Raw genomic sequence first — 17,016 nt, forward strand, 5'->3', positions numbered from 1 at the left:
TCTTTTGTGTCATCCTATTACCTGCACGAGTTACAAAATAATCACGGCTATTGTTTTGATGCACATTGATATCTTTTGTTGCTTCATTTTTGAGTATTAGTAGCTATTGTTTTGACACATGCATGAGAAGGCCGAGATTCATACTCGGATTTGTAGAGCTGTAGGGTCATTGTGCTAAAACCACACATCTCTCAATTTGCTTTGATATCTTGTTTAACATGTCAGTGTAATGTATTGTCTCTAATTTGTATTCTATCCCAACAGGTCCGTGCATGTCAAGATCCAAGCTCTGACTTGACATCAGATCGCTGCAGCTCCAAAGCAATTACAACTGTACGCACATCACCGCTGGGTATGCATATATTGTTGTTTTTTTGGGTTTTTTTTTCATTTAGGTTATAAATTAAAGTAATTTCTCTCAATTATAAGACTATTTTCTGCACTTCCTTTCAAAGATATGGCATAACAATGGTATTCACTTATATGCCTCTCTCTCACTTACACGTCTTTTTCATTTATTCCCTTGCACCGACACATAAATGAGCGATCACTCTACTCCTTGTTATTGATCCTCTTGGGTCACTAGCAAGCTTTTAATGTGCAGTCCCAATTTTTCTTGTTGTTAGTCAATCAGTGAGCATGGGATTTTTAATAAATTCTCTGTTCACACAGCCATCATCATGCGAGTTATAAGAGGAATACAAAGTATGAAAGACTAGATACACTACGCAGAGATGAATAAAGTTTCGGAAAAAAAATCACATGCCACCAATCTCTCACAATCCGAACGAGTGCTCTACCATTAAGCTGCAGAGAAACAAAACTTTTTTCAGAACAGCATATATTTGTGCTAAATGGGACTGCACATGGACAGCCTCCTGACTCAGCTAGTAGCTCTTGCTGACAGTAGCCCCTATATGGCTTCATATAGAGAGAAAAGTGATAACACTCTCTGTTGTTCATAGAAAGTAGGAGAGACTGGATACAAAGTGGCAATGGATAAAGTGTGTGGAAAGAAAATTCACTTGCTCCTGGGGAATCAAACCACAGACCTCTCACAATCAAGTGCTCTACCATCAGGACTGCTAATATGGGGAAAGCAGGCAGGCCTGGGTGCTGGACCGGGGGGGGGGGGAATTTCACCCTCTAATTTCTCCTTCAACATTACACTGGGATGCCAAAATTTGTGCTTCTCTTAGCTGACCAAGCATCTAGTTGTGACCCTGTCTGCCAATAAGCTGCAGAGTGATGCTTAAGTGCTCTTCTGGAACTGTGCCACGTCACTTAAGGGAACTCTAAATGTACCACAGACCGCTTAAGTGTTCTGGAACTGTGCCACGGGTCACTCGTGCAATCTGTAAATGTGCTGCTTAGTTCATTTTTGCAAAATTATGTTTTAGGTGTCTGGCCACATCAGGTAACCCCCGAGGGCCATATTCGGCCTGTGTTAAAAAACAAACTCACTGGGGGGGGGGGGGGACTCAATATTCTATCAATCAGGCAAGTAGTACTATGTTTAAGAGTGGTTAAAAAGGGAATTCATGATTCCCTTAGCTCGCCCTTAATAGTGATGGAGATACATAGTGTGATGGTTCATTGCCCTCACCCCCCATCATCAGAGTGAAGGGCTTACATATCTAATATAACTTATACCAGTGGGGATCTCAAAGTGTGTGTTGAAGCTCCTAGGGACTTCCAAAGCTGGAGGAGTCTAGTTGGTTCCCAACTTTGAGGCACGAATGCGAGTCAATCTCCCTGTTAAAGTCTTGCCACAGAGAGCAACAGTGGAGATTGGAGGGGCACTGCCTCCTCCCCGAGTCAGTGTCGAAGCTGACTAATCTAATATAAATCAGTGTATACGAATCCACATCATCATGCTTCCCATGCATAATCATCATCATCTCCGGTCTTTCGAGGCTATCTCCACATGTGTCTTTGACTATACTTGCTTATATCTCTTCATTGAGACAGAGCCGTGAGCCATGATCTGGTTAGGAGGTACCTGGTCAGCCCTGACAAGCATGCATTTGAGCACCACAATGATATTGAACAAGTGTGAAAGGGAGGCAAATCATAAAATTTGTCACCTCAACTCATTCTACACCCAGAGTTCAAGACCCACCTCCTCTTCCCCAGCTGCAGCTCCAACTCCTGTGCCTGAGTGGTGCAGTGGTAAGATGTCCACCATGAAGAAAAACAGGGTCCTCGAGTTCGATCCAGGGGAAGACATAGAAAACAAGTTAACCCAACCAACATAACCAACCCAAGTTAACCAACACAATTGTCGTGTGGTAATATGTCAGGAGTTGGTGTGCTGTGAAGTGGCACCAACTCCTGCAGTAGCAATTTGTCCATTCTTTATCATTTTATGTTTCAGTTATTATTGAACTTAATTTTGTTTTCGTTCTTTAGCCGGTGCTGACGACATCAATAGCAAGTCACTAACTATACAGACTGTTAATGTGACCGCAAGAAGTGGGTTAGTAAGGTGGGATGAGCCAAAGCAGCCCAATGGTGTTATCGTGGCGTATTATATCGAATACAAACGATTAAACATTGAAAATGTAAGTATTGGCAACAATCAGTGTGTGTGTGTGTGTGTGTGTGCATCTTGTTTCTGATTTAAAGCACATAAACCTAACATGTTCGAGTAATCTTTTATGATTGTTAGCGCCCTTTAAATTTTTTTATTTATTTCTTCAGAGCAAAGCCAACCAGTTATGCATCACGCAAACAACATATCTTCAGTATGGAAAAGGTTACTTGATATCGGAATTGGCTCAGGGTAATTATTCGCTCCGGGTTAGGGCAGCTTCGTTAGCTGGTTCTGGAAATTGGACTCAACTTGTTTATTTCACCATTACTGCTGTTACAGGTCTGAACATGAATTAGTATTAAATTCAGTTCTTTTTGTATATTGTTAAAGCATATGATGCATTTGTTGTAATCCTGTATTCTGAAGACTAATTTTCAATCTATCCATCGTCATAGACATATGGACAACGGAAACGCTTGTGGTTGTTATTGTTGCTGCACTTGTTGTTGCCCTCATTATCAGTGGGATTTCATTCTCTATGCATAAAAAGTGAGCCCAAATTTTTCTCCAAATGATTATTTCCTATTATTTTTGTTTTTAGTCAGGGTATAATTAGGAGTTGAATCAATAGACATCAATAATGTTGCATATGATTGTGTATCATATATATGTGTGTGATTCAAATAATTAAAATGATGTTTATGGCATATATCTGTCAAGTCTCCTGAATTTTTACTCGAACTCCCAGACTCAAGACCAGACTTTATCATTTAGCAGCTCGATACGAGAACAGTTTTGTGACCCTTTCGAATATTAAGATAAAGATGTGATCAAGGTTAGGCCCATAGACTGTTTACCACTGAAATTCCATTTGGGGGCCCGCTAAAGGTCTTGGAATTTGAATCCATAAAAAAAAAACCTTACCGGGAAGGTTCCAGGAAGCAGGGTCATCTTAATGCATGACATTACTGGATAGTGCATGTGGATAAAGAGCCTCGCGTTAACGAGACATATGCAAAAAAATAAGTGACCGACACTCTCTGATAGGGTGATGAGCCCAAAGAATATCTTTTCCTGAGGGATATGATCTGTTAAGACCATACCCCTCTCCCCCCATGGGTGAGATGAAAGATTTTTTTAAAGGAATAATGTGATGTAAATAGAAGGGAACAATAGTGAACGAGATTAAGGGATTAAAGAAATAAGAAAATTGGGGGGTGGGGGACACACACACTCTGATAATAACCTTTTTTGGTATTTCCTGTTTAGCTTTCCTTCAGTTTTCTTGGGCAATCTAAGTTTTCTGGTCATATCTGTTGAGGTTTTTTAGGGAAAATTTGACACTTACTGTCAAGTTTTTGCATTTTTTATACTTCTCATGACTGCTTGTTAATAAGCAAGCTGCCTTACCATCTTTGAAATAATATACTCCATTAAATGAAGTGCCTATGACAAAGGGAGACACAAAGTGCTCGATACTTGAAATAACAAATGACGATACCTAAAGGGCATTTGAACTCAATAAAAAATTATTAAAGTGGTAGTCTGTGACAATTGCATCTACGATCTGTAAACTGACTTGATAATTTGAATCTAACTTAATGAAAAAATATTCAGTAGTTGTAATTGTGATATTAGTAATATGAATATGGGTTCAAATAAAAATTATACCTTCATACTTAGGTTCACCATACTTCATCGAGGAAAAATGTGATCCCAAACATGAGATATTACTAATTGTAGCCGAAAAAGTCAATTTACGATGAATTTGCTAATTACTGCTGAAATGGGCGGGGGAAATAAACGGCTGCTACAAGTCGCAGTAAACAAAAATTTATTTGACAAAAAAATACCATTCAAATAACTAAATCACCATTTTTCATTGAGAAAGATAAGAGGAACTGGGATCTTAAATACAGTAAAATATATATAAAAAATTATTAAAGTGGTAGTCTGTGACAATTGCATCTACGATCTGTAAACTGACTTGATAATTTGAATCCAAATATATATGAGATGATGTTAATTGTCATCAAAAATGTTGCCATAAGTCGGCAAAATCTCCAATTGTAGTAAAAAATTGCTAAAAAATTAGGGGAAAAAAAGTTAGAAGACCTGACACAAATACGTGAGTTTAATATAATTTATAGCTATAAATTATGGTTCCCTAATTATCATCATAAGTTGTGAAAACACTTTATTCACGATTTTAACGAACATTACGAATTTAAATAAACACCATTGAGAAAAAAGGACAAATATATAGGAAAAGTTTGGAACAAACAAAAATATATTAATGTCCCGTAATACGGTAATTAGTCTGTCAAATTGTTTCAGATATTTTACTGGTCTTTGGGTTCAGAAAGGGTAAGAAAAGCACTGATGTAACTAGACTGTGAATGTTCTTCATTTATTTTTTCTCCTATTTTCTCTGCAGGTATGTGAATAGGATACCAGAGAATATAATCTATGCATCCATAAATCCAGAGTATATCAGCGCCGGTCTAGGTAAATGCATTTTTTATTTCTCCTTTACTAATTTTTTTCATGATAGATATTGTAGAGAGGGGGGGGGGGTTTATATATTTCATTGAAACATTGTAATTATATTTGGTAAAGCTGCAATCCGCTTTGTTCCCTCATCTCAAATAACCACTTCTTCGTAGTGTTCTTCATATCTATTTTTATAGCTCACAAGGGCCGTAAACTTGTACCCGACCCATGGCACTGCCCTCCCCCAATATTTGCCATCTCCACAATACCTATAGAGATATTGGGTTTGAGCCCTCCTAATGCTTCCAATAACTCTATGGCTATGCCGACTAGCATTCTATGGCCTTCTCTACACACCCTCCCCTCAACCAAGGGTCTATATCTTTCTGCACATATGGCCTCAAACTAACCATACATAATTAATTAAAAATTACAATCATGATAAAACAATTGTAATATGTTGCCCCTTCTACTTAACATGTCTCTAAAGCTGTGAAGACTACCAGATGAATGACAATCTAACCTGCAGATTCAGTACCAAAATGGTTTTTTTTTTCTTTTCACTCTTCAGCCTATGAACCAGATGAATGGGAGATACCCAGAGAGAAGATCAAACTGATCAAAGAATTGGGCCAAGGCTCATTCGGAATGGTCTATGAAGGGGAAGCCTACCTAGAAGAAGGGAAGCCGTTGATTCGCTGTGCAGCAAAAGTAAGTACTATTTGAATGACTATATGATGCTGTGTTGAGAAGTTTTGCATCAGAAATGATATCCCCCTCCTCTTTTGTTTCACCATTCTTTAAAACGAGTGGCCACTGTTTGACTTGCATGCCACTTATGGTATGGGGAAGTTTGCCACAATCATTTTCCTCAATTTCTTTTTTAATCTCTCTCATTAAGAGCCTTGCAAGCTCCCCCCCCCTTTCCTGTGGAGTGCATTGATGTCATATATTAATGATGGAATTGTCCCTTCAAGATATTGAAGCTAATTCCATCATGGGGGGAGGGAGCTGACAGGGCTCTAGAGTAAGAGACGTGAACAAATTATAATGTCATTTTTTACAGTACAAATTTGCTATTTGGGGAGCTGTCCAAAAATCTCTGCATGGAAGAGCCTGCCAAAAACCCAGTCTGGACTATGGGTTGTTGGACTCCTGTTGGGCGTGTGTGACAACACTTTCCTTAGAGTTTGTGTGCTCTGAATGGGCCCATACATGGACAGCCAGACCTAATTCAGGCCAAACTCACATTACTGACACTGCTGCCAGATGGCTACTTATCTGAAGATGATGTCACTCTCTGCTATTACTACAATGACTTCACAGTAATTGGTGTCGAACACTCACCTGGCAATGAGAGGTCATGGGTTCCAATAATTGAAAGGGCAGTTGAACTTTCTTTTCTGGATTTATCTTCACATTAGGCATCAGTCGAAACCTTCATAGTAATAGCGGAGAGTGACATCAGCTCTGGATAAGCCATCATCTGGTGGCATTGTCAGGAATGTGAGCTTTGGCCGGAGTTAGGTTTAACTGTCCATCATGAATGACCCCTTTCAATGAGCACAAGCTCTAAGGAAAGAGGATTGATTGTCGCCTTGTAGTCTGGTGGTCTAGGTCGCTCACTGGGTAAGTGAGAAGATGTGGGTTCGATTCCCCCGCAAGGGCGGTTTAATTTTGGATTTATATCTTTGCATCAACCAGCTGTTGAAACCTTCGTAACATTTATATTGGAGAGCTCTTGTAGTAGAAGACTTATAGTCTTGATGTTGGAACAATTTAGGAAAATTTTGGCCAAAAATATGCTTTAAAACTTTAAATAATTAAGTATTAATAACCAGCGGGGGGGGGGGGGTGCTTGGATGTTCTATAGGAGCCATGGGTGAAAATCAGCCGCTGTGGCTGTCAAGTGGTCATAGTGACAGACTTGCATTGCGAGCTCTCAGGTTCAAACCCCACAGTAGTGGTCGGCTGAAGTTGGTTTTCTGTGGTTCCCAACTTTGAGGCACAAATGTGAACCGATCTCCCCTTTAAAAAGTCTCACCACAGAGAGCAACAGACTTACAAACGGCACAGATGTAATTCAATCATTACACTTCACTCTATTTACTTCTGAAATATAGATGGCATCACTGAAAAACCAGACACAACACTAGATACACGCTCAGACCGTTAAGTACAAACACATACATTTCCGGCACAACTCAGCAGGTATAAATTGCCCTTATAGATGGCGATACAGCTGAGTTGTGCTTGAAAGAAAGAAAGCAAGGGTGAAAATCAAGTGAAAGGAAAGCCATGGTAGGTGATTAAATTGGGCCACAGAGAGTTGTGGGGGAAGGGGGGGGGGAATCACAGATGTGAAGAATTTAAGTGAAATATGGTGGGAAAAAGTATTCACTATAAGAAACTAAAAAATCTAATCACTAAAATTCATTGAAAATTAATCACTTAGATGTTCTACATTTAGTTCAGAGATCAACTATATTTGTAAAATTTTTGTACCATTAAGTTCATTCAGAAATCATTTTAAGACAGGCATCAGCACCACGGAAATAGCTGTAGTGCTCGATGCTCGTGTCCGATTTCATGCTCGGGAGTACTTGATCAACGTCCCAAGTAAACACCTTGTACAAATTGCATTGAAGGATTGAAATCATCCCGATTTCATGCATTGGTATGCCAAACTTGCCGTAAGGGTGCTCTTCTTTTAATGATGGGTACAGGCAGTGCTCGCAACTAGAAAAGGGTTGAAGACCTCTGGTTTAAGATGTAGAAAGTGTTTCACTAAGCTTTGGTTAAGATAGGGGAGGCCACAAGAAGGAAATATATATACCTCAATGATATTAATTGAATAATGAGACAAATCCAAGTTTTTTTATTTAGAAAATCAAGCATTTTTACTTCATTAAGATGCATATTATTTATATTGAAACTTCATACAAATTTCAGACTGTCAATGAATCTGCGAGTTTAAGAGAAAGAATTGAGTTTCTACAAGAAGCATCGGTTATGAAGTAAGTTTTTTCTCCTTTATTATTATTTTTGTATTATTATTTGAGCGGTTTTGGTTATGCTGGTACTTACAGCTTTTCATATGACACCAAAATTGTTCACTAATGACATTAATGGTCAAAGCCGTAGCGTGGTGGGGACTTGGGGTCTGCCCCCCTTCCCCCCCCCCAAAAAAAAGTGAGAAAATGACTGAAAAGAGGGAAAAAGATGACCAAATCTATTGTTCTATCACTTTTGTCTCCCCTTCTCCGAAATGAAAGTGCCCCCCTCCTCCAAACGAAACTTCTGGCTACGGGCCTGTTAATGGTATCTTACAAGGGAAAGGGTCCCAAGATGTAGTTATAAAAGTTTTCAAAAATTACTGCTGGTTCTACTCATTTAAATATGCACAAAAATATTTGAAAAAATTTGCCGTAATCATTTTGGGTCACTCAAAAAAAAAAATTTTGAATATCAATATTTTGAACGCCAATGGAGGCTAAGAATGAACTTAAAAATCCTAAGGTTACCAGACATCCTCCTGCAACTGTATGTTATGAAGGATCCTAAGGTTGTCATGTTACACTCCTTTTTGATGTCATTTCAAGCATCTCTCCTCCTACTTTTTAGAAAATTCACCCTTTTGTCCTCCCCTTTTCAGGTTTCCACAATTTTTTTTTCTAGGGAAAACATTTTCTTTTCACTCTGAAACACATCTCTTCGTTGACATGAATGTTTGTATGTGTGTTTTTTCACACTCATTTTTACATGCTTTGACCAATCGTCATGAAAATTCCCTGAATACAAGAGCCCAAATTGCCTCAAAGCAGGGCAGATACTAATTTCAACCATGTCTCAACTTGCTCCAGAATAATATGAAAAATACTTTCCAAAAAAAAAACAGCTCTGGAAGAAATGTAACAAAAGACGAGTTTCTTGGCCAAAGAAAACCTCACCACACATGCTTCAGGCAAAAGCCACAATGAAATATGACTTACCAGGTGGTGGGGGACAATTCGTTCTAAATGAAGGGAGACGGATCAGTATTTTCCTTTTTTTTTATGCTTTTGCTTTTTTTTTTCTTTTTGTTTTTGGTGGTTCTGTTTTAGTTGGGAATAATTATTGTGGTGGCCATTTTTGTGTCATCATAGTGGTGCCATCTGTTGTGGAAATTGGGAAAATTCACATTACTATGGGTGCTTGTGCAGGCACATCCTCCTTTCTCAGTTTTCAGACCTGGTAATCTTAGTCTTAGAGCGACGTAATTCAAACAACACATGATCATTTACAGCACAGGCAAAGAAAGACAAAAGAAACAAGTTAAAACTAAAGTTTTTCATAGATATTACCAAGAAGCGTGAGAGGAAATGAGTAACCAACTGTTGTCATTGTTAGTAATTTTTTGGGACTTTTTAATAATTGCACGCTTATTTTTTGTTTTGTTTTGCATGTTTCGAGGGTGAGATGAATATACTTGCATTTTTTCATAACTTTTTTGAGCATGACACCTTGTGACGCTTCCATTATTAAGAGAGATTTCAGGGAGTCTGTGAGCTTGAATGGGCGAAACAATATGTGATAACATATTGATATATACTGAAAACTATTCTGTTAACAGATCTGTGACCTTAATTTTATTAGTACTGGGGATGTCTGTGGACTTTATTTCATAGGCATAAAGTGTTCATGGAACATGAAAGGTTCAGAACCTCTGCGTTAAATTTTTAACAGTGGCTTTAATAAAATGCACGAGATGTCTTAATTCATGGTGTAACAAAATGCTATTGTATGTGGGGTTGGTCTAGGCAACACCTTCTATAGCAGCGAGGCTCTTGATGCCACTGAAGTCATTCATTTCACCTATAGTCCATTTCACCTATAATTGGATATACTGCAAAAAAAGGAAAGATTTTGCATATGTAGGACTGCAATATCCAATGGCTACAGGTGAAATGGATGACTTTCAGTGATGTCAAAGCTTCGTGTGGAGGTTTCTGCTATAGAATGTGTTGGTCTTGTGGTCTTCTTGGTTGATAATCAATTTTCCGCAAAGACACAAACTAATTTTTTTATTGATTTTATTTCAAACAAACACAAACCCATGAACTGACGCCATCATTCTTCACTCTACAATTACCTTTCCATATATCCATTCTCCCCCCCCCCCCCCATTCAACACTGACCCCATAGTGCTATTTATCTGTCATCATCAGTCTTTAGCTTACAAAAAATTCTACATGTATAACATTTTGTGTTTTTCCCATGAATCAGGGCTTTCAACTGTCACCACGTAATCAAACTATTAGGCGTTGTATCTAAAGGCCATCCTACTCTTGTGATAATGGAACTGATGGCAAATGGGGACTTGAAAAGCTACTTGCGATCACACCGACCAGGGGAGGTAATGTACTAAAATATATTTTTTCTCAGAATATTACATATGTAAAATGTGTACTATATTTTACACACATAATATGTGTGTAATTATTGTCTACATTTCGCTGCAGCTGTACGATTCCAAGCTGAATATTTTTCTTTTTTTCCATAGGAAAACCCAGACATGCAACCGCCAACTGTCGAGCAAATGTTTAATATGGCGGCAGAGATCAGCGATGGCATGGCATATCTTGGCGCGAAAAAGTTTGTGCATAGGGATCTAGCTGCGCGTAATTGCATGGTTGCGGAAGATATGACTGTAAAAATTGGTGATTTTGGAATGACAAGGGACATTTATGAAACTGATTATTATCGCAAAGGTGGGAAGGGACTTCTCCCTGTACGGTGGATGGCACCAGAATCTCTGCAGGATGGAATATTTGATTGCCAGTCTGATGTTTGGTGAGTTTTTTTCACCAATGTTTTTTTCATGTGAAATTAAGCTTGTTCAATAACTTCATGATGGAACTACAAATTAATTTTGGTTATAATTGTGTTATTTTGATCGAAGGTCTTACGGAGTCGTTCTTTGGGAAATGGTTACTCTAGCATCGCAGCCATATCAAGGTCTGTCGAATGAACAAGTTTTAAAGTATGTCATAGATGGTGGGAAAATGGACAGGCCTGAGGGTTGCCCGGAAAAATTGTAAGTTAGTTTTTCAAGTGATATCAAGATCTTTTCCCATAGAAAACGTTTCTCAAGGATAATTTGGATAATGTGGTACAATACAATAATGGTTAACAATGTATTGTTTGTCTCAAAAGTTTAGATAATGCACTTTTCTTTAACTAACAAGAAAAAGCACAGCTAGCAATATTGGCACCTTTCAATGGATAATACCTGAAGCATTTCTACATTTTATAGGGAAAAAAACATTTCTACGAAAGAACATTTAGAATATTTATATTATCAAAAATACAAAAAAATGACTGTCCCATACATTTAGAGAAGATTCAGATTTACAAAAATTACAGGCTTTTAATTGCTAATAGGGTTCCAATATCAAAACTGTACCATGCTTCCTCGATAGAGCTGAAGTCATCAACAGTTGAATACTGTATTTGATTTGCAAACACATTCATCGTAAATATGCCCCATACCAAGGCCGTACGAGAGGGGAGGGACTTGGGGGCCTGGTCCCCCAAATGTGAGAAAATGACCTATAAAAGGGAAAAACAGGGCCAAATCTGTCTCTATGCCCCCCCCCCCCCCCACAAAATGAAAGTGATTCCCTCTGAATGAAATTTATTTCTACTGGCCTGCCCTATACATTCCTGATAGGATTCAAGTCAAAACAGTGGTCAGTCTAAAACTGATACATTTTTGCTATTGAAGAGTTTTTTTTTGTGGCAACATATCGTTGAATAGACATGCTATAATGCCGAAACGTCAAGTTTGGTCCTCCTAACTCTTTTCCAATCAGTGGCAAATTCTTCTCTGGGATCTCATTTAGCATCCAAGTTTTAATGACCAATTTCAAGTCTGACCATTAGAAGCAAATGCTGCCTTTGGTGCTGCCTTGTGATAGGGGTTTTCCTAACCACTATTTTATGAATCAAATACAAGCTTCTCTGATCTGTCTATGAAATGCATTTGTTGAAATGTTCACTCCAGGATCTCTCATAATTTCGTTCAAGGTAATTTTCTACATTGAAGCCAATCTTTCAACGGTTTTGTTTTTGCTTAATCTAGTACTGTATTGCCTACCACAACCAGGTTTTGACTTTTGGGACACACGTTGGGTCAATACATGCCAGACACTCCATTTCGACCTGCTCAAAGCAATAGCAATGTTTTTCACAGCCTTCATTTTTGCTTTTGAATGAAGTACTCAAAGGATTTCACCGTACAAAACATGTGATTACTTCTGCAATTTTTTTTCAATGAAAACCAATCCGATAGCTTTCCACTTATATACTATCACATCTCTGATACACCGCATAGATGCAATCTTCGAAATTTGCATATAAAAATCAGCGGTTTTTCTAAACCTTTAAGACAGCTATTTTTCAAATTTTCGAGTTTAAAAAATTCAAAACTTATTTTCCTCGACAATGATCAAAGTTTAGAGTAGGTTTTTGCTCATTGTGTGATTGATCACAAGCAAAAAAAATGAAATCAAAATTTGAAACGGCATCCATGGTGCAGTTGAAAATCTATAGTATCTAAACTTTTGAGACCGACTGTACAATAATTTAACATGGTTATAATACAATGTTAAACTGCGACTGCTAAGCTATCTCAATTTAACATTTTTTTCGTGGTTTATACTTATGTTCTTTAACCTTTTTGCAACCACAGATCATTGAAAGTAGTTTAGAAGTGAACAATTTTGCGGACGAGCAGAAATGGGAGAAATAATTTGTGGACTTGCAATCTATATATATATATATGAATTGATTTTCTGTGTGTCTGTCTGTGTGTGTTCTCTGTACAAATCTACAATTTTGGATCCATCATTGCCAAATTTTGCATATACACTCATTGCCATAAAAATTTGCGCACCCAGAAGAAGTCATCAAAATGAAACGAAATTTTACACATGTAAGTACTATGTTGATATTAGTAAGTGATTAGAAAATCCAAGAAAAAGGATCATTTATTGCAGAAAAAAGTACAGATGAACAGAAGTTTTAGTACTCTGTTGGCCCCCCTCTAGCGCGAATGCACGATGCGATACGAGCAGGCATTGAGGCATACAAGTTCCGTATGATGTCCTGAGACATCTCGTTCCACAGTTGCTGTAAATGCGCCTCTAGTTCGACAAACCTCGTAGGGTGTCCAACTTGCCGTCCCAAATGATCCCAGATATGCTCGATTGGTGACAAATCTGGGGATAGAGCAGGCCAGGGAAGGGTGGTAATGTGGCGGAGGCAGTCTTGTGACATCCTTGCTGTGTGTGGCCTAGCATTGTCTTGTTGAAAAATGGCTCCTGGGAGCCCTGCCAAGAGTGGCAACACATGTGGCTGAAGGATGTTATGGACGTACCGCTGGGCTGTCATTGTGCCATGGATCAATATTAGGGGTGACCGTGTATCGTAAGCAATGGCACCCCATACCATGACACCAGCTGTGGGAACGGTGTGTCGCTGTAAAGTGAAGGCAGGATTGAAGTGTTCACCACGGGGCCTCCACACACGAACACGATTGTCATCACTGCTGAAGTTGAATCTCGATTCGTCGCTGAAGACGACCTGGTTCCATTCCGTTGCAGTCCAATCCCGTCGTGCTCGACACCACTCCAAACGGAGGCGTTGGTGGGTGGGTGTCATTGGCAGCACACGTAATGGGCGCCACGATACCAGATGTCCTTCAGCCAGGCGCCTTGCGATGGTTCGGGAAGACACAGGGGCCCGTAGTGAAGCTGCTGCCTGTGTCTGGATAGCGGCCAATGAGGCAGTTGGCTCTACGCATGCGTTTCGGATGATGTGATGGTCTTCTCGACGACTGGTCTGTCGAGGGCGTCCTGAACCTGGTCGCCGTGTAAATGACGTCTCTTCTGTCCACTGGTCCCAACACCTCCTCATAGTAAAATCAGAATGGTCTAGTTGACTAGCTACTCGCCGAGCTGACCACCCAGCTTCCATCATCCCGATGATTCTTCCCCTATCGAACTCTGACAACTGCTCATATGGTCTTCGACGGTGGCATAACGGCATGTCTACCTCAGCATTTCCTTTGCAAACGATTAAATACACTCCAGCAAGCTCTGCTTACCTGTTTTATACTCCAAGGAGAACGAAGTTCAACGCCCTCTAGTAGCATTACGCAATGCGCAATCACGCTGCATTTCTAATCATTTGCATATCTGCCCGACATGTACCTTCAGGCCAACTTTCGTTTTGATCCCACAATTATTTCTTGGTGCGCAAATTTTTATGGCAATGAGTGGGACCCGACTTGAATGATAAGCTACTTTAAAGTTCATCATAGCTGGGCAAATGCCTGAACTGGGTGAAAAATTGTCGGGCAACAGTGGTTTCTTGGCCACAACAGTCACTTTCAGAATGTTTACCTTGGTTACCGTGGTTCCCTACCAATGCGTTTCAGACTGTGTGCCTTTACAATGGTTTGTCACTTCTTTAATGCTACCAGTATTAAATATTTATAGTAGTTTGTTCCTTTATAATGGTTTTGCCACGTTTCAATCCTACCAGCAATTGAAGAAATCCCGGGCAGTGGCAGGTATTATAGCTAGTTCATTATATTTATCGTAATTATCAGTTTCTTTTGTGATGATTGCTCTTTTTTGGTTGCTGTATTTTGGTTATATTTGACATCCATATTTTTGATGGGCATCTTTTTTCAACCAAATTGTTAGGCATTTTGCCTGTTGTGGCCTTTGTATTTGCATAAAAAATAAATAAATCGGGGAAATAATATAAGGACCAGCATAAAAAATAAACAACGTAAATAAAAAAATAATTTGCAGACCAGCAAAAAATAAATGTGAGAAATAATTTGCAGATTGGACAAATCAGAGAAACAATTCCAGGACAGGCAAAAAATAAACATATGGGAGAAATCTGAAATTATACAGCAGCTATATGAATTGGGTGAATTGTTCCGCAGAGTGACAGGAAATTCCCACAGAAAAGAAGATTGAAGAACAATGATTTATACTATTGTAAGTCAATTCCAACCTTAATAAACATTATTTATTTTCTCAGGTACAACATAATGGTCATGTGTTGGGACAGAAACCCGAAAGCTCGACCAACATTCATAGAAATTATAGAGATCCTGCTATCGGACGTGAATGAAAAGTTCTGTGAATTATCATTCTATTACACTCAAAGACCGGGCATGTCAGCACAGGAGATCGAATTGACTGATGCTATAACACCTTCGACACCATTGCGTTCACCCATTACAGAGGAAACAAGCCCAGTTGCAAGCAACTCCCATAAAGTTGACTTCAGATTTTTTCCCAGTGCCACTCAGCTTCCAGATGAGTCATCTCGCACAGCGAATGGCAATCACGAGTTAGAGAGCATGATGAGGCATTCCTCTGGCGTGCAGTCTTCTGCGGCAGATGGGAGCAAAGGTTTGAGTATTTATTCTAATGACAGTAGCAAGGGTATGTCCCTAAACTATTCCGATGGAAGCAAAGGCAGCAAGATAAGTAACATGTCAAATGGAAGCATCGCCAATGGACATGTCAGTGTTCCATCCCGAAGAACTGCCAACTGCTGATTTCACCCATTTTTTTCCCCTCACACTCTAGACAATTGAGTATCTGTGATTAATTTTTTCCTCGTTTTCTCACATGAATGTGCGAAGTGTGTGTGTATGTCTTAATTGTGGTTTATTTATATATTAATATATATGTCTGCCATTTCTATTCTAGATCATATTCAGTTGTGTAATATGCGTCCTATCTAGGGGTGATCGCCTGCATATCATTGTTCTCATGGTTTTTCCATTTATAAAGGACCGTTTTCTGTCATTTTGAATCAGAATCAAGCAAAAATACTCGCCTTTCTTTCACTATTTTATTTGCCCTGGTATGTTTTGGCCATTCACAATTCTATTATTATTACAACGCTATTTGGCGTACACAGTGGGTCTTTAACGCAACTATGATTTACCCCAATTCATTCCAGTCTTGACGGCACAGGTTTTGTTCATGTTAAATGTCTCAAGATTATAGATATCAAAATCGCCAGACAAAATGCCATTTTTATATCCTAACTCGATTCTTGTTTCATCGAAAGAGTGATGAAAACAGTTTATCTGCTTCATGTCTGGAGAATAGACCATACAAACTACATAAGTAAAAACGCAATGATTATCGAGGCTGATAGTCCCATTTGTTTAGGGTTTCCTCTAGTCTTGTATTTGACTTTCATGTATTAAACCAGGGATTCCAGGCCGGCTTTTACTAGACACAGAGCCCAGTGTGAGAAAGAACTTTTGGCGCCTGCAAGGTATGAATAATTTTCCCTAATTTAATAACAGTTGATATAATCTCATAATTGTCATTTTCTTTTTGTGGACAATTTCCATTAACGTATGCTTTTCTGAGTCCTGTGAAGGAAGACGGCTCTTTAACTCTGTATTGGATGGCAGTCTTTGTTGTGGACAAAATTTTTAGTCTCATGGATTTACGTTGTTGAGAAATTTCACTGTGTTTGATTTTGTAATTGAGCATTGCTATATAGGGGTGTTTTTCACTGTACCTCACTTCACACCCCCTACTGCCAGAGGCGCATTTATGGTTTTGCTGCCTGGGGACTATATGAATTTTGCAGCTATTCTCCCATTCTCGTCTAATTTTCGTGACTACTCTTTATTCAAATTCGCCACCCTGTGCTATAACAAATTTTTCAGTGTAGCAAAATCTGTTGCACGTCTCTAAAAACAGCTTTGAGGTGATTTTTTAAGCTTTTATGGTCACAGCACCATTGAAAATAGGAGTTTCAGATACAGTGTAAATCTGCTATATAACAAAATCCTCATAACAATAATCCTCGATATCATTCTCTCTGGTTCCCATATTACTCTCTGGTCCCGATGCACTTTTTCTGGTGTTCATACATTCCATGTACACAGT

The 17,016-nt window shown here is 38.9% G+C and overlaps 1 protein-coding gene across 1 annotated transcript in view; it reads left to right on the forward strand.

Moving 5' to 3' along the window:
* The window catches only part of LOC149071641 (insulin-like peptide receptor), a 164,905-nt gene extending 148,267 nt beyond the window's left edge, over positions 1–16,638 (forward strand). The window contains exons 15-25 of the mRNA XM_089247614.1: positions 265–352; positions 2,413–2,564; positions 2,704–2,875; positions 2,992–3,085; positions 4,974–5,044; positions 5,601–5,740; positions 7,982–8,046; positions 10,295–10,424; positions 10,572–10,861; positions 10,971–11,105; positions 15,131–16,638. Of these exons, the coding sequence (XP_089103740.1) occupies positions 265–352; positions 2,413–2,564; positions 2,704–2,875; positions 2,992–3,085; positions 4,974–5,044; positions 5,601–5,740; positions 7,982–8,046; positions 10,295–10,424; positions 10,572–10,861; positions 10,971–11,105; positions 15,131–15,656 (1,863 nt within the window). The 3' untranslated portion in view covers positions 15,657–16,638. The remainder of the gene's footprint in view (positions 1–264; positions 353–2,412; positions 2,565–2,703; positions 2,876–2,991; positions 3,086–4,973; positions 5,045–5,600; positions 5,741–7,981; positions 8,047–10,294; positions 10,425–10,571; positions 10,862–10,970; positions 11,106–15,130) is intronic.
* Positions 16,639–17,016: the final 378 nt, after the last annotated feature.

This window comes from Pholcus phalangioides, unplaced genomic scaffold (genome assembly GCF_987345545.1).
Source record: "Pholcus phalangioides strain wild (caught in Gottingen) unplaced genomic scaffold, Ppha-v1.0 ptg000018l_1, whole genome shotgun sequence".
Lineage (NCBI taxonomy): Eukaryota > Metazoa > Arthropoda > Arachnida > Araneae > Pholcidae > Pholcus > Pholcus phalangioides.